The sequence below is a fragment of the Microcebus murinus genome, chromosome 8 (genome assembly GCF_040939455.1).
Source record: "Microcebus murinus isolate Inina chromosome 8, M.murinus_Inina_mat1.0, whole genome shotgun sequence".
Classification (NCBI taxonomy): domain Eukaryota; kingdom Metazoa; phylum Chordata; class Mammalia; order Primates; family Cheirogaleidae; genus Microcebus; species Microcebus murinus.
Genome location: NC_134111.1, coordinates 1,828,087 through 1,852,288, shown reverse-complemented (window position 1 = coordinate 1,852,288; position 24,202 = coordinate 1,828,087). Strand labels below are relative to the sequence as shown.

The 24,202-nt window shown below is 50.4% G+C and overlaps 1 protein-coding gene across 1 annotated transcript; it reads right to left on the bottom strand.

Annotated features, from left to right (window-relative positions):
• Window positions 1–12,842: 12,842 nt before the first annotated feature.
• Window positions 12,843–18,509, bottom strand: LOC142872295 (uncharacterized). The gene is given in 4 exon segments (XM_076005367.1): window positions 12,843–15,130; window positions 15,133–16,087; window positions 16,089–17,442; window positions 17,685–18,509. Coding segments are annotated over 4 exon segments (4,908 nt in total). The 5' UTR covers window positions 18,023–18,509; the 3' UTR covers window positions 12,843–12,869.
• Between the last annotated feature and the right edge of the window lie 5,693 nt (window positions 18,510–24,202).

The window sequence follows — 24,202 nt, the reverse complement described above, 5'->3', positions numbered from 1 at the left end:
CCCAACTTTGTCCTCTTCAGTTTCATTTGGCTATTCTGTGTCCTTTGTCCTTTGCATAACTTTTAGAATCACTTTATTGATATCTACAAAACAGCTTGATGTAGTCAAGAATTGATTAAATCTATAGATTAAATTGAGACTAATTTAAAGCTTAACAATATTGACTCTCCAATTTATGAACACAGTATATCTCCCCATTTATTTAAATATTTTTATTTCTTTCATCAATATTTGCAGATTTCCACACATAGGACTTGTATATATGTTGTTAGAGTAATAAGTAGCTCATTTTGGAGGGTGCATATTGTAAATGTTTTTTGAATTTTAAAGTCTATTTGGTCATTGCTGGTATTATAGGGAAGCAATTGACTTTTCTTTTACTCATATCTATTGAGGTATAAATTATGTAACATAAAATTCACCCATTAACATATGCAAATTAATGGTTTTTGTATACCAACAGAGTTGTGAAAACCCCACTACAATGTAAGTTTTCGAAGATTTTATCAACTCAAAAAGAAATCCCATATCCACCAGCAGTCACCCCCCATCTGGCAGTCACCCCACCCCATGGCAACCACGGCCCTGGGTTCTGTCTCTAAGGGTTTGTCTCCTCTGGACATTTCATATGAAAGGATCCATGAGCTGTGTAGTCTTTGGTGTCTGGCTTCTCTCACTCACATAATGCAGCAGCATCCATGTTGTAGCATGTATCAGCACTTCATTGTTCTTTCATTGTCAAATAATATTCCATTGCATAGATACATTACATTTTGTTTATCTGTTCATGGATATTTGAGCTGTTTCCCTCCCTTTAAGCTATTGAGAATAATGCTTCTATAAACATTCATATACAGGTGGAAATTTTTGTAACCCTAATAAAATTTTATTTTAATTAGAGCCCTATATAACATAAGACTTTTCAAACACTATCAGTACAAGATTCACAGGGAGGGAAGCCATAAATATGTTTGTTTATTTTATATTTAAATTGAGAGAATGGTACAGTTACGTGTGTTCGTAAGAAATAACACAGAGAAACTTGTTGTATACTTTCTCCAGTTTCTCCAGTGGCAACGTCTGGAAAATCTGTAGTATAATGTTACTTCCAGGACATTGACATGGACGCAATCCACTAATGGTACTTGGATTTACTACACAGTTTTGTCGCCCATTAGTGATTCCTCCCACCACAGTCAAAATACCGGGAAGCCCAGCACCACTGGGCCCCCGAGTCTGTGCAGCCGCCCCGCGCCTTCCCTCCCACCTGCCCGCAGGTCGGGGGCCTCACACCCCTCGCACCGCCACCGCGTCCCTGGGAATGGTGGGAAAGAGCCCGCTCTCATTTTGATGTTATTAATAGTGATTTGTGCTTCACTCTTTTTTTGGCAGAGGACTACCAAATTTTTTGATTGTTTGTTTTGAAAAACAAACAGGTGTTATTGATTTTCTCTATTCTTTTCCTGCTTTCTATACCTTCAATTTCTACTCTAATTATTGTTATTTCCTTCTGTTTGCTTTCTATTTACTTGTTTCTTCTTTCTCTAGTTTCCCAAGGTGGAAGCCTGATTTTTTATTTTATATTTTTCTTCTTTACTAATATATGCATTTAATTCTAAAAAATTCCTTCAAAATATTGATTCACCCACATTGAATACATTTTGATAAGTTATATTTTCATTTTTATGTAATTCAAAATATTTTAAAATTTATCTTGAAACTTTTTCACCTAAGGATTATTTAGAAGTGTCCTGTTTCATTTCCAAAAATTTGGAGATTTTCCAGCTATCTTTCTGTTATTTATTTCTAGTTTAATTCCATTGTGGTCTAAGAACATATTTTGTGTGATTTCTATCCTCTTAAATTTGTTCAGGTGTGTTGGTGGCCCCGAACGGGGTCTGTCTTGGTGTGCGTCTGTGCGAGCTTCAGGAGAGTGTGCTCTGCTGTCTTGGTGTGCGTCTGTGCGAGCTTCAGGAGAGCGTGCTCTGCTGTCTTGGTGTGCGTCTGTGCGAGCTTCAGGAGAGCGTGCTCTGCTGTTTCGGGGCGGCACGCTGTGAATGCCAGCTGGGTGGTGCTGGCTGACGGTGCCGTGCAGGCCGTCTGCACCTGCTGCTTTCCTGCCTGCCTTCTCTCCCCTCCCGATTACTCAGACAGGGCCGCTGATGTCTCCAGCTACCACTGTGGACTAATCTATTCTCTGTACCTTCTACCAGTTTTCATCCCGGGTATTCTGAGGCTCTGTCATCAGGTACATGCCGTTAAGAACTGTTACGTCTTCTTGGACAGTGGACCCCTTCATATCATATAATGCCCCTCTTTACTCCTGATAATTTTCCTCACTCTGAATTCTGCCTTGTCTGAGATTAACATAGCTTTCTTTCTATTATTGGTAATATGTGTATCTTTCCCCATTCCTTTACTTGTAACCCATTTGAGTCTTTGTATTTGAAGTGGTATTTGTAAGCAGCATAGAAGTTGGATCTTTTTTTATCCTCTGAAAATCTCTCTTTAAATTGTTCTGCGTAGACCATTCACATCTAAAGTAATTATTGATACAGTTGGATTAACATCTATTAACTTTTTAAAATGTTTTCCTCTTACTCTTTGTTTTCTAACCTCTTTTTTTAGTCTCCTTTGATTTTAATTGAGCCATTTACGTGATTCCATTTTATGTCTTCTCAGCGTATTGTTTAACTTTTTTAGAGAACTTTTGGTGGTTAGCCTAGAGTTTACACGCCACAGAAAGCTTCCTTTCTTGCTCCTATGCTGTGTCGACGCCAGGCATGCCCTGGGTGAGCTACAGGCCGGCTGCCCCTCTGTCCCCATCTTTGATATTCCAGGATCGGAGCAGAAGGAGCAGTGTCTGTAGAGTCTGTTCTGGTCCCTGAACAGGAGAGAGCAAGAGATAGGGACACAGCACATGGCAGCTCTTAGAGCTTCTGCTCCGGCATGGCATGGGCGCATGGCCAAGTCAGCATCCGCAGGGAGCGGGGCCCTCCTCCCGTGGGAGAGCACGCCGCTGACCTGGAAACGGTGCAGATGTGGATCCTCGTCCAGGCAGGCTGAACAGACCTGCGTGCATTGTGCGCAGCCTGTGGCAGAAATGGGGCTGGTCACCTGGCTCCAAGGAGGTGGAGTCAGGGTCCTTGGCAGGCGCTGTGGGCAAAACTCATGGTGCAGTCACCAGGCAGGCCGCTGGCTCCGCCCTGCACAGCCCAGCAGCAGCAACCTGTCCCCAGCTGCCATCAGCACAGGGCAGGGAAAGGCTCTGCTCTTTTCTCACCCCTCGTATCCCGGGGTTTGGGTGCATTGGGGCATATCTTACCTCTCTGTTGCCAGATGTTAAGAATAAACAAATAGATTTAAACTTGTAAAGCTTTCTGCAAGGCTAAAGAGTTGTAGGATTGTTCTGATCGTGGCTCTGATATCGAGTATAAGCCCCTCACTGAAATCCACAGAAAGGTCCAGGAGTCAGTGCTCCACGATTTGCACTTCCTCAGCCTGCCTTTGCCTCGCCAGCTCTGAACCTCGAGTCGACGCGGCAGTCGGCCAGGGCACGGTGGGAGCCTGCGCGGCTGCGGGGCAGAGTGGTTCTCCGGAGGTTAGGCGAAAGGCGGTTGGCAGTGAGAGGCCAAAAACAGGCAAGGGGAGAGAGGGCGTAATGGGGACGTGTGACCCTTTCCCATGACACCCTGAGTGCAGCTCAGGTCTCCTGACTGGGCGGCAGCACAGCACACGGACAGGAGCTTGCACCTGTCCGCTGGTCACGGAGCCACTGCCGGGGCGCAGGGGGGCGAGCAGGCCTGGCGCTGTCGGTGCAGAGAGGAACTCTCTGCCGTGAAAGAGTGGAGAAAGCGGCAGACTCCAGGGCAGAGAGAAAGCGGAAGCTGTGCTGGGAAGTGCGCCAGGGGACGTAGAGCGACCGAGCCTGTGCCGTTTGCCCCCCCCACCCCACAGCAGCTGCCCACCCCAACACCCAGTGCAGCGGCCACGGCCGGCCTGAGTTCAGACCTCCTTCTCTGTCAGTCACAGTGCCACCATGCCAGGCTGCAGACTCAGAGCATCTCAGTGCATTCGGGCCACTTTTTAAATACACCATAAACAGGGGGCTTAGAAACAACAGAAACATATTGCTCACAGCTCTAAAGCCCGGGAAGTCCACGGTCAAGGTGCCGGCAACTCAGTTCTGGTGAAGGTCCACTCTCTGGCTCATATTAATAGGTGGCCACCCTCTATCTGTGCCCTCCATGGCAGAAGGGAGGCAGTTCTCAGGGGCCTCTCTTATAAGGTCACTACTCCCTTTCGCGAGGGCTCCCCGCAAGCTCAGCCACTGCCAGCAGCCCGCCTCCCAACACCATCACCTTGGGGATTGGGGCTTTAATACCTGAGTTTGGAGAGGACGCCTATATTCAGAACACAGCACAGAGTTTTGTCCCCTGTCCTGTGACTGAACTTGCAACCCTGGTCTGGCTGGGTGCAGGGGTCCTCAAACTTTTTAAACAAGGGGCCAGTTCACCGTCCCTCAGACCGTTGGAGGGCGGTTGGAGAGTGCGGCGCACATTCCACGCATGCGCACTGTGGGCCCGGGACGAGTCAGCTGCTAAGCAGGACAGGCAGCAGTGTGGCAAAAACACCTGGCAGGCCAGATAAATGTCCTCGGCAGGCTACATGTGGCCCACGGGCCGTAGTTTGAGGACCTCTGGACTGTAGAGTGATGGATCACTTCTGCACAGCGACACACTTCAGAGTTTCTCGTGACTTGTCCATTTCCAGCTCAGTTGCTGGCTGCCCACCCTGCAGCCTGTGCAGCGCCGGACTGCAGCCCTGGCTTGTGCTCCGCAGCCCCTGTGAGCTGGCACTGTTGTCCTGTCTCCTGCCCTCTTCTCCGTGCCCACCCTGCTCTTCGGACACGGCTCACACATTCTCCCGTCCACGACCTGTGGGACCTCTATAGAAGTGGCCTCCTCTGCCTTCCTGAACTCTCCCCAGGACACGGGAAATCCAGAAGTGGCTGCCCATGGCACACAGGGCCGGATGACACTCCGGAGGTGGCACGGTTCCTTCCAGGCCCACTACCTGTGGGCACCTCCCCTGCTGTGCTCCCGGCAGCATGCTCACTTCCCGGGAGTGTCTCCTCTCAGTCCCCTCAGGCCCCAGGACTCAGGGCGCAGGGCGCAGGCGCTGGGCCTGGCTCACTCAGTCTTCCCGCCCTGCCCTCCGTCCTCCACAGGCCTTGCTGCTTGGCCCCTTCCTCTGCAGAACGTCCCTCTCCCTGTGCCCTGTGCCACCTTCCCTGTGAGGCAGCAATGCCCCAGCCTGGCTCTCCGGAGCCCTCAGGGAGGAGGGAAGAAACTCAGCGGGGCAGAGAGAGACATGTCTGTTATCACCCCCTGCACAGCAACAGCGATGGGTAACCCGCCACATGCTGGGACTCCCTGTGTGGCCACCGGCATCCTCAGTGCCATGGCCCAGGTGCTGCCAAGGGATTCCTGAGTCCACATCCGACACCTGCATTTCCTCTCTCCTGCCAATGCCCCCGCAGCTCTCCCACTGCTCCGTTTGCTCCTAGTTTGGGGGTGTGTGTGTACGTGTGTGTGTTAACCCTCAACACGCGCAGACTCTCTGTAACCTCTAGGGCTCCCGAAACTACAGCTAGAAGAAAGCTCCTGCACTGAGTCCCATGGTCCAGGACGGGCCTCTTGAGGCCAAGGCTGCACGTGGACTCTGTCTGGGTTTCAGAATAAGGCCCTGTGGTCTGGAACACTCGCTGTGGCAGGGTGAAAGGGCTCTGGGGTAGAAGCAGGTGTCCCCTCTGACCCCCGCGGATGGGAGGTGGAAGAGCCCCGGCCCCATGGCAAGAAGGGTGCACAGGCCCGTGAGGGTGCACAGGCCCGTGAGGGTGCACAGGCCGGTGGGCGGGGTGCGGGGGAGGGACAGAACCCACGCATAGCCTTCACGCCTGGCCTTGTCCTGCCAGGCTGCCACACCATTATTTTAGATGTTAAGGGTCGCACTTTGTTTAGTTTTGGGCAGGTGATGCACTCGCGCTTCAAAAACATAAATTATAGAAAAAGATCTGATTAGAAGGGTCCTCCTGAGCCCCAGCGCCTCATGGCCCAGATGTGTGGAGCGCACAGGGGCTCGCCCAGCGCTCTGATCCGCCTTCCTGGCACGGAGGGCAGCAAAGTGCACAACACTCTGTGGCTGCTTTTCTCATGGAAACATGCACCCCAGAGGGCATCCCACAGGAACAGAATGTCTCCTTAATTTTATTTTTTGTTTTCTATTTGTCATCTCTGTTTTTCATTTCTGTTATAGCTCTTTGTAATAGTTGCTCCAGATGTTACACATATGTGTGTGCATGTATATACCTACACATATGCAAACACTTATATATACCCACACATACATACACATTTACACACACACATATATATACATGTACATATATACACATATACATACACATACACACATATAAACACATGTATACACATACATATATACACACATATTCACATATATACACATATACACACTTATATACACACATACACATACATAGATACACATACATACACATGTACACATACATATACACATACACATACATGTATACACACATATATACACAGATATGTGTATGCACACATATGTACACACACATAGACAAACATCCATGTCAAAATCTACTAGTGTCTTCACTTAACCAGTTCATGCGTAGTGTAGAATCCGCGCCTCCTTCTGGGTCTCTTTACCCTTCCTCTTTGCAATATAGTTATCCTAAATATTTCTACTATGGCTGTCAGCCAGGCTGAGTCCTCTCCCTGTGAGACTTAGGATTGAATACATCCCAAGATGTCCCTTTCCATCTTCAATTACAGAATTAAAATTGAACTGTTTAATTAAAAACCAGCCTCGCTTAGCCAGCACCACCCTTGGCTGGAGGGAGCAGCTCCCACGCTGTGGCAAACCTCCTTTGCTTCTCCCACGGCTCTGAGGCCATCTGTCTTCACCCTGGCTTCAACCGCATGGCCTTGTAGACTCAGATTCCCCCTGGGCCCTTGTTCCCTTCACCACCTTCTGACCTGTGGGCTGCCAACCTGGATGAAGGAAAGCAAGTGACCTTAACCCCAAAGCACACCACCAGCAAGGGGAAACCATGGCGGGGAGTATGTGTGTGCGTGTGTGCACACAGGCACAGGTGGGCAGGGGTGAGGTTCTTAGAAACCAATGTCTTCCAGCCATCAGCGTCACCCCAGGACCTTTCCAAATGGGCCTCATGCCCCCACGGTGCATGTGATCTGTGCAAGTAGGACACAGTGGCTGACTGTAGGCAAATGAGCAGAACGCTCTCATGAGATGAAGTCAGGCAAACGACTGTGACTTTTGGGGGCAGGTGAGCCTCATTGCTGGGCACTTGAGGAGCTAGACCGTGCATAAGATCTGCTGCCTTCTGCGGGGTTTCATTGGGAGAGGGGTGTGCCCCCAGTCCTCTCTCTTTGAGGCACACCTTTTGGCTAAGGTGTGCCTTAAACCTGGAGACTGGCAATGAAGGCCATAGTCCGGAGTCTCCTGTCACATAACATGCAAGTTCCCCAAGGACAGCAGGACAGTTACCGCACCCCCTCCACCTACAAGTCACGGAGATGGCTGCTTTGCTGATAGCCACAGTGTCCCTGCACTGTTGGGCACAGGGCAGGACATTTGCACATGGTGGTCTTATGGCAACGGGAGAAAATCGGGGTTTTTCTGTTTTTCTTTTTTTTCTTTTACTTTCCATTTTACATATTATAAAATTGTGGTCCAAAGAGATTGAGTGACTTGATCCTTGTCCCACAGCTGACTCAATCTCAAGTTTGGCAGATTCTGGGGTCAAATGCTCTTTCCACAACTGTGAAATTCTTCCCGCTTTTGATCATAAAACTCAACACTGTGTCTAACTAGGAGAGGCCCACATCGAAGGTCTGTTGGCCAGAACTGCGGAAACACATCCACAACCAACTACAGGGACTTTCTTTTTTTATTTTAGCATATTATGGGGGTACAAATCTTAAGGTTACCTATATTGCCCTTGTGCCCCTCTCCCCTGGAGTCAGAGTTTCAAGCGCATCCATCCCCCAATTGGTGAGCATCACACTCATTATGTTGGTATATACCCATCCCCTCCCCCCCACCTGCCCGACACCCGATAAATGCTATTCCTGTGTGTCCACTGAGGTGCTGCTCAGTTAATACAAGTTGGCTGGTGAGTACATGTGGTGCTTATTTTTCCATTCTTGGGATACTTCACTTAAGTAGAATGGGTTCCAGCTCTATCCAGGAATATACAAGATGTGCTATATCACCATTGTTTCTTAAAGCTGAGTAGTACTCCATGGTATACATATACCACATTTTATTAATCCACACGTGTATTGATGGGCACTTGGGTTGTTTCCACAGCTTTGCAATTGTGAATTGTGCTGTTATAAACATTTGAGTGCAGGTGTCTTTTTCATAAAGTGACTTGATCTTTTTCAATTTCTTTTGTGAATTTTTCTTCCAGGTCCTGGATTTTGTGTGTGTGTGTTTTCTTTGTGTTGGTTATCCATTTTTCCTTGCATGTCATTGAGTTTTCTTACAATCCATGTTTGAAATTCTTCTTCTGTCATTTTAATGGTCTGATTTTGGTTGATGTCCAATTCTAGAGAGCTGGTGTTCCTCTTTGGGGGTGTGCTTTCCATTTGAGTCATCATACTTCCAGAGTTCTTTCACTGATTTCTTCCCCACTGGATCAGTTGTTGCTTCTTACCTTTAGATTTTTGTTTGGATCATGACATGCCCTGTTTAGTCTCTGAGCCACAAAATGGCATTTGTGGGTGAGATTCGACCACACCCTCTATGATGAGTCAGTTAGACGAGTAAAAGGGTGTGCAGAATGACCTGTCTGTCAGTAGGTGGTGTTTGCTGGGAGAAGCAGGCTACACTGCTGTTTTGGGGTCCTCTGACCAGCTCTTGATCCTCTGGAGAGGCACTCTAGTGCCTCAGGTGGTGGGTGGGGCCCTGGGACTTCCAGGTGTGTCCTTATTCTCCACCTCAGTGAGGGCTGGTCTGGGAGTGAGTATGGGTGGAGCTGCGTTGGGTAAGTCTGCCCTCAAGTGACACTAATGCTGTTAGCAGGGGTCAAAGTTCTGTTCTCTGCTTCTGGGAAAAGCTGTCAGGGAGGGGCTGGAATGGCCCCGCTCAGCCAGAAAGTCTGCGTGTGGGGGAGGGGCTATCTGAGACCTGCAGTCTGGAGCGGGCCTTGTTCCCTTCCACCCTCTCCCACTCCAGGGCTTCGTCTGGGCCTCCGCCAGCAGGCCAGACCGCACACCACCGGGCCTCCCCTGGCTGTGATGCTGGCCAGGTTCCCTGCACAGGATTGCAGCCTGGGCTGGGCAAAGGGTCCTCTCATGGGAGGAGGGTTGCCCTCAAACACTCTGATCCAACCCTGAAGGCACACACGCCTTAGTAGTCTCATTCACAAATATCCTTTCTGTGCCCCGGGCAATGTGAGACCTGTGTGCACAGGATCTGGTCTGCAGGTCTGCTTGCTTGTCCCCAGCATTCAATCCCTGACCCCACCAGGGAGAGGAGTGCCAGTCCTAATTCACCCACGGGGTGCCCAAGCTAAGTTGATGTCTCTCAGCCTCAGGGTCTGCCTCATTCTCCTGGAGTTATCGGGCAGGCAGCACCTGGGAGGGCTGGCAGGTAGGGAGCTCACTGTCTGAGTACCCCTCAGTCAGCTTTAGGGCCCCAACAGGGAAGGTCCCGTTCCCTGGAGGTGCCTCCAAGTGGTGGCTAAATTGTCTCTCTCAGCTGCTGCAGATAGGAAAAGGGGAGGGGAGAAGGAGGCAATATGGTGCCTGCCACGCGGCTCGGGTCTGTGCACAGGGAAGTGCCCCGAGGGAGTTGGGAGCCTGGCGCTGCGTCGCAAGAGTCTCACCGCTCGCTGGCCGTCTCTGGACTGGTGTCCGCAGGTCTCTCCACCCGCTGGGGAGCCCACCAGCAGTCCCAGATGCCGGGGAGGGGAGAGTTAGCCACTCCACCTACCCTTGCCGCTGGTCTCCAGGCTGCTCGGGGGCTCTCTTCTTCCTGTTCTCCTCCGCAACCTCCTCCTGTGGGGTCTCCCGTGGTCTCAGGTGCCCCTCCTTCCGACTCTCGTCGATGTTTGCTTGCCTGCTTGCTTATTTCTTCTACTTTCTTCTAAAATCTGTCTTTTCTGCAGAGATGCTCTGGCTGGCGCTGTTTCTCCTCCGCCGTCCTGCTCCACAGGCGCTTTCTTTAGGAATAGCTATGCGCTGGCGACAGCGCCCTTTCCCTGCAGATGGTCCTTTGACGTTTTCTCATTGCACTGCCACGTATATTCATTATAAAATGATGTGAGTATGAAGATAAACAATGAAAATAAAATGAATGTCAATGTATTTCAGAAAAAAATCACTATTTGTGGGTATACTAGTTATATATTATGCTTAAAATTATACTTTAAGTTTAAAACAATCTAAGGTCAAAAACAAACATTTTTTTATTACATGTTATTATTTGGGGATCAGGAAATTTGATAGAATTCATCTGGGAAATTCTTCTGTTCCATGTGGGTCATCTAGGTTTGTTGGGCCGCAGAAATGTACAGCCCGTGTGGGGGAGAGACGGCCGCTCGAAAAGACTCAGAGTCCAGAGACTTGATGCAATAGCATGAGGATTTATTTACCAGCGCGCGCGGGGGCAAGCGAGCTAAGGAAGCTTGCCGCCCCGACCTTTTTTCCTTAGGATTTTTATAGACAGAAACCACACGCAGGTGGCTAGGGGTCACAGGGTGGGGGGAAAGTTTCATGGGCTTCGACCTTGCACAAACATGTACCAGATGAGCTCATGTCTAATTTCTAATCTTGGTCAGTAGTTTCCAAGGACTAAAGGCTGGGGAGTTACAGAGTGGCGCCGGCGGGGGAGGGAGTAGGGTTGAGCGAGCGGAATTTACAGAAGCAGAATGGCAGGTTAGATTTTTTTCTCCACATTCCCCCCTTTTTCTTTTTGAGAGTTTTAATCTTAAAACTATAAGTTATCATCTATAGCGAGTGGCTGATACTGCTGTTGTAAAACCATTAACCGGACAGTGCTGACCTGTTCCTGGATGAATGTCACTAGTCGGTTTAGTATGCAGGGCCCGAAAGTTAGGAGCAGGATGAGGATGAGTAAGGGTCCCAGCAAGGTGGAGAGGAGGGTTGTTAACCAAGGAGAGGTGTTAAACCAGCCTTCAAACCACCCTTGTTTGGCCTCTCGCTCCTTTCTCCGGGATTCCAGCCTCTCTCTAAGCTTAGACATAGAATCTTTGACGACTCCGAAATGATCGGCATAAAAACAGCACTGTTCCTTTAAGGCCGCACACAGTCCCCCTTCCTTCAGGAAGAGTAGGTCTAGTCCCCACCTGTTTTGGAGGACCACCTCGGACAGGGAAGTTAAGGACTCCTCAAGCTTGGTGATGGACTGTTCTATGCTTTTAAGATCTTCATCTATTGCCCTTTGGAGCTCTCTTGAATAAGGGGGCCCCTTAATTAGAGCTGCAGTCCCTGTTCCTACTCCAGCTGCTACCCCTACGCCCAGGAGAGTTGCTAGGGTTAAGGACACTAGTTCTCCCTTCTTTAGGGCGGAGGAGGGGGACTTATATGTCTCTTCAAAAGAGGCAGCTGAGTAATACCTAATTGTGGGAACTAACTGGACAAGGACGCAGTATTCTGCTGATTTGTTAAAAATCTGTGCCGCCAGGCAGGGGGTCAGCCCTGTGTTGCAAGCCCACCATCCCCCCTGTGGGGGAACTAAGTAGTAACCTTCACCTGAGGGGGCTCCTCTCTTGTCACTGCAGAGTCCTTGTCGATCATCGGGGACATTTCCGATGCAGGAGCCTTGTCCTGAAACCTTAGTCAGGGTAAGTTTTCCACGACTTCCCCAAGTGCAAGCAATAGGATTGGTGGTGTTGGTATAGTTCCCTGAAAAGGCAACACCTTCGTAGTAAGGCGGCTCAACAGTTAGGCAGAGCCAACAGGATTCTGTTAGGGCAGGGTCAGTTGTGTTCAAGGAGCTGAAAGCCCCTTGCACTAGCTTTATTAATCTTTGCCCTGTGCTGGAGTTTGAGGGGGCAGAACTTAAGCGATTATTGGAGGTTGAGATGACAGCGGGGAGTGTGGGTGTAGTGGTAGGGAGGAGCTGTGGCTCCCACGGGATGCGCGGAGGCCCTAGGTCTAGTAGGACAGGGTTCGGCCCTACAGGCACAGGGGGTTTATAGTCTTCTATTTGTAATTCCACCTTAAAAAGGAACCCATCATCATAGCCCTCTTGATAGAGTCTAAGTCCCCAAATGAACCCTGCGGCCCACCTAGCCCAGGACATCTTCCTTCCCGCTTCGGTAAAAGTGATGTTAAGGACTGAACTCTGTTGAGTTGTCTGTACCCATATGAGGTCCCAAGAGGGGGGGTTGCGTATCCAGTAGCCAGTTCCTGTCGTTTCACAACCCCAATAGGCACAGTAAAACTCTGTCTTAAACCCTGTTTCATACCGGTCACATTGGGTTGGCTCATGACTGTACCTGTCTTTGGGGCAGACATAAAAAGGGACCCGTTTTAAGTTCCGCTCAGCTACTGGGCGTCCGTACACTCTTGCCGGGGAACGCTTAGAGCGTTCCTTTATGCAGAACCCATTCCACCCTGCTCCCACAAATACACAAATGTCGGGGGTCAAAACGGGCCACCAGGTGCCGGGGGGGGGCTATGGTAGCATTGGTTTGCCATAGCGTTCTTCGCAAGGCAGGGGAGGTTACCTTCCAAGTCAGCTTTTTAGGTACATGTGGGGTGCTACTTATCAGTAACAGGTTCGGTATGAGGCAGGCGATGGCAAATGCGAAGCTTGAGGGGGTTGTCAGTCTTTTCCACAACCCAGTCATCATTACTGTCATTTAGACAAGTCGCCCGTTTGGCATGAGAGGCGTGTATCCAGGATGCGATGCCGTCTACCTTGATAGCTGTTGGGGTCGTTAGCAGCACCAGGTGTGGTCCTTTCCACCTTGGCTCGAGATTGGCAGCTCGGTGTCGCCGGACGTAAACGAGATCACCAACCTGGAACGGGTGTGGCACTCGCACTTCTCCGGGCTTGTAGAGGGCAGCCAAAGGTGCCCAGACTTCCCTGTGAACGACTTCAAGGGCTTTCAACCTAGCAAGTAGGGAATGAGGAGCATTAACATCAGCCGGCATAGACCACGGGTCGGCCATGAGGGGTGGGGGAGCCCCGAACAGAACTTCAAACGGGGTCACCCCCAGGGGGCCAGGCGTGTTCCGAATGCGAAAGAGGGCAAAGGGAAGGAGCACTGTCCAGTCTGTTATGCCAGTCTCTAAGGATAATTTAGTCATAGCCTCTTTTAGAGTTCTATTCATCCTTTCTACCTGACCTGAGCTTTGGGGCCTATAAGCACAATGTAATTTCCAATCCGCCCCAAGTATCTTGGCCATTCCCTGACTTACCTGTGCAATGAAAGCTGGGCCGTTATCGGATCCAATTACCTTAGGGATCCCGAACCTGGGGAAGATGTCTTCCAGGACTCGTTTGGCCACCACTGTTGCTGTCCCCTTCTTTGTGGGGAAAGCCTCTACCCATCCTGAAAAGGTGTCTATAAAAACTAGAAGATATTTGTATCCATATCGGGTTGGTTTTACTTCTGTGAAGTCTATCTCCCAATTGTCCCCAGGACGCTCTCCCCTTAGGCGCCGCCGGGGGCTAGCCTGAGAGGGGTGAGAGTTTACTAGTTGACAAGCTTTGCATTGGTGAACTACTTTCTCAGTTAAGCGACTGAGTCCCCGGATGTGGTATTTTGTAGACTGGCAATTGGAGCGTAGATGCTTTGCTCCTAAATGAGTAAGACGATGCAATTGCTTTAAGTATGCCTGAGCGGCTTCATTGGGCAGGAAAATTTTTCCCTCTCTAGTCTTCCAGATCCCCTGCTGATCTTTAGAGAACTTGGCAGGTTTTTTTGTTAGGCTCTCCTCCTCTTCTGAGGAGTAGTGGGGGAATGTCAGTGAGGCCACCAGGAGACTGGCGGCAAGAATCAGAGTTCCTGACCTTAGAGCCGCTTGTTTTGCTTCACAGTCAGCTTTTTTATTCCCCTGGGCCACCTCAGAAGTTCCCTTCTGGTGCCCAGGGCAATGAATAATGGCCACCTCCTGAGGGGCGTGAATAGCCTCAAGGAGACGTAAAATCTCCTGCTTGTTTTTTATTTCTTTTCCCACGGAGGTGAGCAAGCCTCTCTGGCGGTATATGGCTCCATGGATGTGGGCCGTTGCAAAAGCATAACGGCTGTCTGTGTAAATGTTGACCCTTTTCCCTTTTGCCAGCTCAAGGGCTTGTGTCAGGGCAACTAACTCTGCCTTTTGGGCAGAGGTTCCCTCAGGTAGGCTACCAGCCCATATGACCTGATCTTTGCTGACCACCGCCGCCCCTGTGACCCTTTTACCTTCATGGATGTAGCTGCTCCCGTCAGTGAACCAGGTGCAGTGTGGGTTGGGTAGCGGCTCATCCCGGAGGCCCTTACGTGGCCCTGTCTCTTCTGCCAGAATGTCATGACAGGAATGAAGGACTTCTCTGTTTTCCGGATGCTCCTCCGGCAACAGTGTGGCCGGGTTGAGAGCCACCGGGGCTCCAAAAGAAACCCGTTCGCTGTCCAGCAACAAGCTTTGATAGTGGGTCATCCGGGCATTGGACATCCACCGGTCGGGGGGTTGCCGGATGATGCTTTCCAGCGCATGGGGGGCTATAACTGTTAGCTTTTGCCCCAGAGTAAGTTTGTCTGCATCTTTTACAAGCAGGGTGGTAGCTGCTATAACCTTTAAGCAGGCTGGCCATCCTTTTGCCACTGGGTCCAGCTTTTTAGATAAGTAAGCCACCGGTCTCTTCCAGGGTCCTAGAGCTTGAGTCAGCACCCCTCGAGCAACCCCCTTCTTTTCATCCACAAAGAGGGTGAAGGGTCTGGAAACATCTGGCAAGGCCAAGGCCGGTGCAGAGAGAAGCGCTCTCTTAATGTCATCAAATGCACGCTGCTGGGGCTCCCCCCACTGGAAAGAGCTCCCTGTTTTGTTAGCGGGTACAGAGGTTCTGCTAACGCTGCGAACCCAGGGATCCACAATCGACAGAAGCCCGCGGCTCCCAGGAACTCTCGCACTTGACGAGGAGACTGGGGCCTCGGGATCTGCGTGACTGTGGCTTTTCGGGCCTCGGTTAGCCACCTCTTCCCTCCTTTTAGCACATACCCCAGGTATGTCACAGACTGCTGGCATAGTTGGGCCTTCTTGGCTGAAGCCCGATACCCCAAGCGGGAAAGTTCTATGAGTAGGTCTTGCGCACCTGCTTTGCAGTCTTCTTCCGTCGCTCCTGCCACGAGGAGGTCATCTACGTACTGGAGAAGGGTGACCTGCGGGTGCTCAGCCCGGAAAGTGGTTAGGTCCTGATGAAGGGCTTCGTCGAAGATGGTGGGGGAGTTCTTAAACCCTTGAGGGAGCCGGGTCCAGGTCAGTTGCCCCGTGGTCCCAGAATCCGGGTCCCTCCACTCGAAGGCAAAGAGTCTTTGGCTGGCTGGGTGCAACCGCAAACAGAAGAAAGCATCCTTTAGATCCAAAACTGTATACCAGACATGAGAGGGTGGAAGAGCACTCAGCAAATTGTAAGGGTTGGGGACGGTAGGGTGAATGTCCTGGACTCGCTTGTTGACTTCTCTGAGGTCCTGCACGGGCCGATAGTCATTAGTTCCCGGCTTTCGAACGGGAAGAAGGGGGGTGTTCCAAGGGGAGTGGCATTTGACTAAAATCCCCATATGCAAGAGGCGGTGAATGTGGGGCCTGATTCCTTCCCAGGCTTCTCTTGCCATGGGATATTGTCGTACCGCGACTGGAGTGGCAGCGGATTTGAGTTCTACTACTACCGGGGGTTGGTTGTGGGCTAGACCCATCCCGGCGGTTTCCACCCATGCTTCAGGATACTGTTGGAGCCACTCACGGTCTATATTGCTGTTTTTTTCTGTTAGTGCTGGCCTCAAACAACCGGTGCTCATCCTCTAATTGAAGGGTCAACAGAGTAACTGCCCCCTTGTGCTGGGTGAGAGTCGGTCCCTTGGGAGTAAAAGTGATTTGGGCTCCCATCTTAGTTAATAAGTCCCTTCCCAAAAGAGGAGCAGGGCACTGGGGGATCATCAGGAAGGAATGCGTGACTCTTCCGGTCCCCAAGTCTACAGTTCAGTTAGTCGTCCATGGGTACCGCTCATGGCCTGTGGCTCCCATCACCCAAGAGGTTTTCTTTGAAAGTGGCCCTAGCGGCTGTTGCAGGACTGAAAATTGGGCTCCCGTATCCACCAGGAAGTTGATGGGCTTCCCCTCCACTTTAAGGGTTATCCTGGGCTCGGGGAGGGGGTCCGAGTCCCGACTATCTCACTCACTGTCCTCTTGGAGGGCCAGTACTCTGTCCTGTACTTTATTCTGTAGCTTAGGACAGTCTTTTTTCCAATGTCCATCTTCCTTGCAAAAAGCACATTGAGTTGGCCTCAACGGTGGCCTATTACTCGAGTTCCCCGGCTTTTTATTCTTATACACTGGTGCTGGCCTATTATCACCTACAGCTGCGGCCAAGATACATGTTAATCTTTTTTCCTGTCTCTTCTCCCTCTCATCTTCCCTTGCTTCTCTCTCTCTCTCCCTCCTCTGCTCCTTCTCCTCTTCTGTTTCTCTTTTATGATATACTTTCTCTGCTTCTTTAACTAACTCTAGTAGAGTAAAATCCTGCAACCCCTCCAACCTCTGAAGCTTCCTTTTAATGTCTAGGGCCGACTGGCCTATGAAGGCCATGGCTACCGAGGCCCTTTGTCCTTCAGAGGTTGGGTCGAAGGGGGTATACCGTCTGAATGCCTCCCTCAGTCTTTCAAGGAAGACGGACGGGGGCTCAGTTGGTCCTTGAAGGACTTCTCTTACCTTAGCCAAATTGGTGGGGCGTCGTGCCGCCCCTCTGAGGCCTGCCACTAGAGCCTGGCGATAGACGGTCAGTCGCTCCCTACCTTCTGCCGTATTGAAGTCCCAGCCAGGCCGAGTCATGGGAAAAGCGGCATCCATCAAGGGAGGGAGCTGAGTAGGGCGTCCATCAGGTCCGGGAACATTCCTCCGTGCTTCCAAGATGATTCGTTCCCGTTCCTCTGTAGTGAAAAGGGTCTGGAGCAACTGCTGACAGTCGTCCCAAGTGGGTTGGTGGGAAAACATTAGAGACTCGACCAGCCCAGTCAGACGCTGGGGGTCTTCAGAGAAAGGTGGGTGGTTGGTTTTCCAATTGTAGAGGTCTGCTGTGGAAAAGGGCCAATATTGGAGGGGCTGAAGGGGGGCTGCATCGTCACCTTCCCCAGAACTATAGTTGGGAATCGGCACAGGACGAAGGGGACAAGCCACAGTGGAATCTGGGGATGGAGGAAAACCCTCCTGCTCCTGGTGCCTTGAGCTGGTCCCCCAGCCAAGGGGGCCAAGGGTTGGGCGCGCCCTGGTTGTGAAGGGGCGACCTGTGGAAGAGGGGGGTAAAGTGGGGGAGGATCAAGGAGGAAGGAATCAGCCTGCGGGTCGGTCAATGGCCGAGACTGCCGGGCTGGATCCGACGTCGTCTGGGCCACTAGAGCGAGAGAAGGCTGAGGCACCGGCATCTCTACCCAAGAAGGAGGGCTTTGGGCGAGGTCCTGCCAGACAATGATATAGGGACCTTGATCCGGGTGTCCTTGGGGGTGCGGTGCAAAGATTTTCTTCTTTACTGCAGAAATAACAGAGAGGTTAAAAGTTCCATCTGAGGGCCACCCCACACCGAAGGAGGGCCACTCAGAGGCACAAAACGTCTGCCAGGGGCCCTTCCGGATGATGACGGACAGGTTGTGGGCCTGGTCTCGTACTTCCTTCCAATGTGCCAGGGTGAGGGAGAGAGGAGTACTCTTCCCTTGTCCCATAATTCCTGGATGAGTAAAAAGGAGAACAAAGAAGGAAAGAGCGACAACACAAACCGCAGACAAACACCGAAGCCACTTGCTTCTTTTTTTACACAAACACAAACAAACAACGATACCTTACCCTAGGGTTATCTTTGCCCAATCCTGCAACAACTTGCAGGCAAACAAATGGAGTCGACCAAGGCCACCTGGTCACCCCTAATCCCTGGAGCGTCCTCCAGGGCGACAGTTTTTCTGGCCGCCAAGAACCCTATCTTGGTCCAGAGGAACTTCCTCCTCACGGAGTTAGTACCCTGTCGTTCCAAATTCAAACTTCAAAACTGACACATCACATACAACACAGAGACAAACATAAAGGATGACTCCGGAGTCTGCCTACCTCCAAGCCTGGTGCCGCCGGTCTTTTAAGAGGGGTCGCCTCTCCGATCCCGGACGAGCCCCCAAAATGTTGGGCCGCAGAAATGTACAGCCCGTGTGGGGGAGAGACGGCCGCTCGAAAAGACTCAGAGTCCAGAGACTTGATGCAATAGCATGAGGATTTATTTACCAGCGCGCGCGGGGGCAAGCGAGCTAAGGAAGCTTGCCGCCCCGACCTTTTTTCCTTAGGATTTTTATAGACAGAAACCACACGCAGGTGGCTAGGGGTCACAGGGTGGGGGGAAAGTTTCATGGGCTTCGACCTTGCACAAACATGTACCAGATGAGCTCATGTCTAATTTCTAATCTTGGTCAGTAGTTTCCAAGGACTAAAGGCTGGGGAGTTACAGAGTGGCGCCGGCGGGGGAGGGAGTAGGGTTGAGCGAGCAGCGCCAGCGAGGGGAGGGAGTAGGGTTGAGCGAGCGGAATTTACAGAAGCAGAACGGTGGGTTAGATTTTTTTCTCCACAGGTTGACTTAGCGGTATGCAGGAGGCATCTGGGCTGATCTAGAGTGTCCCAGTCGTCTTCAGTCCCACAGCAGGGACAGCTGGAAGGCTGGCCTCCTCTCCCTCTGCTTCTTCAGTTGGACACAGGGCTCTCCAGCAGTTCTTTCCTGGCCTAGGGCTCCAAGCAGAGGTTTCCTGATAAATGTCATCATGATCTTCACAGACTGCAAACTTCCTGGAACCTTAGCAATTGGCTCCGGTGTGCTGCCATAAACTGGCCCTAGCACATTCCTGCTTCCAAGAGCCAGGGGAAGCTCCAAGTCCTCTCAGTGGCAAAGCCTGGAACCGGCATTACATCATTTCTGCTGCCCCTATGGATTAAAGCAGTCACAGGCCACTGCAGGGGTAAAGGAAGGGACAATATGCCCCCGTCTCAACAGAGGGATTTCACATGATCTGTGGCTATTGCTCTGTGTGCTTGTGTGTGTGCTTGTGTGTGAGGGTGTCAGTGTATCAGTGAGTGTCAGTGTGGGGTAGGACAAATGCTATTTCATAGCTATTCAATATGTCATGAACATGAATATTTCCATGCCAATAAATATTCCTTTTTAGCATTGTAGTTAATATGTCAATGATATTTCACCATCTTTCTTGACCACTGTTAGATGTTCATTGATCAGTTACATTTTTTTGCCAGTTTCCTGCTCTAGCTACATTGCAGTGACCAGACAAAGCCCTGGTGTTGTCATGGCTTCCTGTGGAGACACTGCTGGCCACCTACCCACCAGCCTCCCCCGTCCGGCCTCCTTGCTGACGGCCCGGCTCTCACGCAGACCCTGCAGGCTGTGCTCCTCACGGCCTCCCTAGAGCAGCCAGAGCAGCACAGGTGGGCCACTGCCAGCCTGTCAGATGAAAAGGTAAGTCTGCTGGGAAATTCTGGAAAATTCTGGAAAAGTTGTTCCTCCATGATAATGAAAGTTAAAATACACAGGGAGAAACCTCTTGCCTTTGGTTTGGATTGTGTATAAAGACGCCGCTTCAACCCGTAGCAGCCGTCTTGTGGTCGTGACAGGGTGCCGACAGACCTGTACAGGGCTGACCCTGCATTTGCCACTAAACCCTGGAATTACCTACCTTTAGGTTATTTCTAGGTTAAAAAAAAAAAGTTAATCTTTATAAAGAAATCACTTTTCATGTCTTCTATTACCTGCATCTTAAATCATTTTAGTGTTTTCTTGTGACAAATTCCTCAGTGAAGAAATACCAGGTCAACAAGAAAGCAAATGGGATTTTAATTTTTACTGTTAATTTACACTCTTGACTTTGTGCATTTCCTTTCAGACTTACCCACAAATTTTACTTATTCTTTGTTATTTAAAAAATTGGTGTTGATTTAATGGGCAAAATAATGGAATCTCATTTACATTTGTATTTTTATTACAAAGCATTTGATGTGCTTATTAGTTACTTGCATTCCTTATTCTGGGAATTACCCCACATATTCTTTACATACATTTTTGTACTGTGGTGTTTGTCTTTTTAGTGATCACTCAGATCTCTTTAAGTTTGAAGAATGGTAACCCAGTTCCATTAGATAGAAATATGGTCCTAGATTTAACTTTGGTTTTTAATTTAGTTTATGGTAATTTTTATGTGTGAATGTTTGAAGTGTTTATGTAACCAGACCAGCCATTCCCCTCTGGTTTCTATTTTGGAAGTCCCTCTCCCGGGATTGTGGAAATATTGGCCTCTGTGTTCTTTTCCTGACTCTATTATCATACTGCATTTCGATGCAAGCCTTTAACCCAGCTGAGACTGATGCTGGTGTGCACCTGGCTCATCTCGCTTCTCCACTGCTCCACCTGTCTCAGCCACCATGACTTTGGGGCTATGTCCTCTCTCCTCTTATAACCTGCCCCACCCTGTGTGCTTTGCTCCTGCTCCCACTTCTGGTTGTTTATTGACTTTTTGTAAAATATAAGACCGGTTATGAAACGAGCCACTAACCACTGCCAATGAGGGTCCAAATGGGCTACTTAAATGCTATATGTCTAACCATTCCCCATTAAAAAATAAAAATGCTCTATAATATCAACACATATGTTTCCAGTATATTCTGCTGGGTGATGATGCTCCCTTGAAGACTGAAAAGACATCTTCCCTAATGACTGTGCTGACCCTGGACTTCAATCACAGAAATGGACAGGGAACTAATAAAATGTATGGAGATGTCATCAACAGATGAAAAGTCGGGAGGGGGGTATGGGCAATATACGTAACCTTAACACTTGTACCCCCATAATATGCTAAAATAAAAAAAGAGAGAGAGATGAAAAGTCGGCGTTCTGCTCCAGCCTCCTGTCCCTGTCCCAAACACAGGCTTCTACCTGTTCTTTTTCCTAGATGGTGTCCAGGATTGAGGGGTGAAAAGAAGAAAATACAGAATAACTCCTTTTATAAGGTGAGTACTGTAAAGAAATTATTAAGAAAATCACTTATAACTAAAATACTATTTAATGTACAGTGTTCCAACAACAGTCCTTACTCTGTGATGATAAAGAATATGATTTGCAACCATGTTAGCTAACGCATGGACCGTTAGGTTGAGACAAGTGTCTCAAGTTGGATTCAGTGGGACCGTGTTCTCCCTGGATGAACCCACAGCAGGTAAACAGAGGACTTTCCAGACTGTGACCTTGTTTGTTTCGCAGAGTTGCTTTTAGCTGTCTGAAATGCAAGCTTCTCTGTTCTGTAGTGTTTGTAGTGACATGAAGGTTTGTATAATATGTTTTAGATAATGGCAAAAAGTCACAATACATAAAAAGTGTAGGAAATATTGACCTTTCATAAAATTTACCGATTAATCACTTGAGATACACACTTGCGGTAAAATCCACAGAGATTTTTTCCTTTGTCTTTTCTTGCCCTTGGTGGGTTCCCATCTGTGTAGTTAACATGAGAGCAGGGGCTTGGGTGAACCGAGGCAGGGCCTCTTTCCTGTGCCGCCGATGCTACCAGGCGGGGTCCAACAGAGGGAGCACAGAGCGACCCCGCGGCCTTCCCTCTTCCCCTGCGCCCTGCGTGGGGCCGCCCGCCCGCCACCCACCCACCTCTCAGTGTGTGCGGAGAGCCCGCAGGCTGCTCTGGGTAGGAAGAAGGCTGCGAGAGTGGGGCACCCAAGGTCCCCAACTCAGCCTCTGCCCTGCCCGGGAGGCCACAAGGACGCAAACTCGGCTTTCTGGGTGCGTCATTTGAAATCTGAGGTCCTAAAGAGTCCCACATCTACACAGAAACAGAGCCCAAAATACAGCACAATTTAACTCTCATTTACCAACTACCATTTCATTTTACACCATTTTTATCCCAAAATTCATGCGTGAATGGACTTTTTTTATTTTTCTCAGATCGAATCTCTATCCACATTCATCTCCTGAAATTGGCCACTGAAGAGCCACCAGGAATATCCTTCTTGCCAAACGCAATAGCGTTTCCTCAGTTAGCACTGTCCTGAACATTCTGGGTCAATTAATATGGATACTGTGGGTTGTTCTCTTTCTGCCCTGGGAGTGGCTATTCCTACTTCCCAGCCCTGACTTCTGACATAAAGTCCACTGCATGCTCCCAACACCCGACAGCCACATCCACGTCTCCAATAATCACAATATGGTGGATGTGGGCCTGCCTATCACGTAGCTGTGCAGCCCTTTTGCAGGACGTGGCAGGTAGCCAGGAGGTGAAGCCATCCTTTGTCACTGTGGCCTGGGTGGCAGCTGCCTTTACCCCTGTCTGTCTAGCCCGAGCCTTCTTTGTGGGCCCTTGCCCATCTCGAGGGAGCAGTGCAAAAGTCAGGCTGCCCCCATCTCCAGCATCTGGCCAAGCTCCTACAGCTGTTCTCCAAGAGAGTGAGTTCCACCCTCCTGGCCCTGAGGGTTCCCACTGCCCAGTGCAGCAGACCTCCAGCAACAGGGAGGGGGCGCCACACCCAAGAGTCATCTCCACTGATCACATTACCCCAGCAGGCATCTCAGCCTGTCGCCATGTCTAAGACATCCCGGCTCTTTGACCCAAGGCAGGCATCTTGGTCAATGCACAAATGCCACCTGAAACCCTCTCTGACCTTACCCTCTAGAACATACGGCGCGTGGTCACTGAAGACTATTTTCTTATGTTCATGCCAGGGAGCACAAGAACCATGTCTGGAACTCCAGGTCAGGCTTGTTTGGGAACCTGGTTCACCTGGGCCACTCTCCAAAGAGCTCCAGGCTTCAGCGCCTCCGTGGAGCAACACAAGGTCTATCTAAAGTAGACTTTTCCCTTTATCTTCTTTTTCTGTCGGAAAGCATGCAGTTTTTCATCCTTATTGCAGACCAGGACAGTCCAGCATGGCTTTCAAACAATTCTTCAGCACTAAATGTCCCCATAATTGCTGTCCTCCCCTCCATGAGGATCCTAGTGGATTGCCACATGTATACATCTCTCTACGTAGTGCCACAGCTTTGGCCCAGTTGTAAAATCCCTGTTCATTTGTCAGATCCCATTAGGGTGAGGAGATGGCAGACAAGGGCTAGTCTGTAGGCCCACCTGGCAGAGCCTGTCCCTCCTCCGGGCTCCCTTTCCCTTCCCTGCTATCCCCTCGTGTGACATGGCACGCCAAGTCCCTCACAGAGCCAGCACAGGCCAGGGAGGGTAATCATGAGGCACTGCGTTTCCTAGATAGCTTTGCATAAGCAGGGACTTGAGGGGCTTCTTTTACATGAATTGACTGGCACAGAGTTGAGGGTGGTGAGAACGATGGGGAGAGGACATGGATGCCACCATCCGAGTAGCAGGACAGAAAGGAAGAAGGCATGCCGCGCAGATTTGTCATTCAGTACCTGTCCCCGTCAGCGGCGGTCCCTTCCTGGGAGTCTACTGCTCAGCGAGATGGAGTGGGCTGTCTCGGCTCCCTCACAGGGAGGTTGCGGGGCGTGCTCTGCACTCTGCAGGGCATCGCCCCTCCGGCCTCCGTGCTCCCCAGCCCGCAGCCCCCCAGCCCCCAGAGAGCCCTGTCTGCCTGGCGTAGCTTCTCCCAGCACTGCCCTCGTCAGCTTACGCCAGCTGGGTGGTTTTCTACAACAGCGGAACTCAGCTTTTCGCAGGCACAAATCAAAAGGCATTCTCCCCCACGGCGCCCGCACTCGGACGGAGGGCAGCGCGGCGCAGGTGCAGACAGCCAGCGCCACGGCAGCAGGCCGCGCAGGCCGCCAGGCGACCCCACCCGAGACGGCTTCCGGGCGGCGTGCAGGGTCCGCGCTCGCCCGAGCTGCGGGTGCCCCT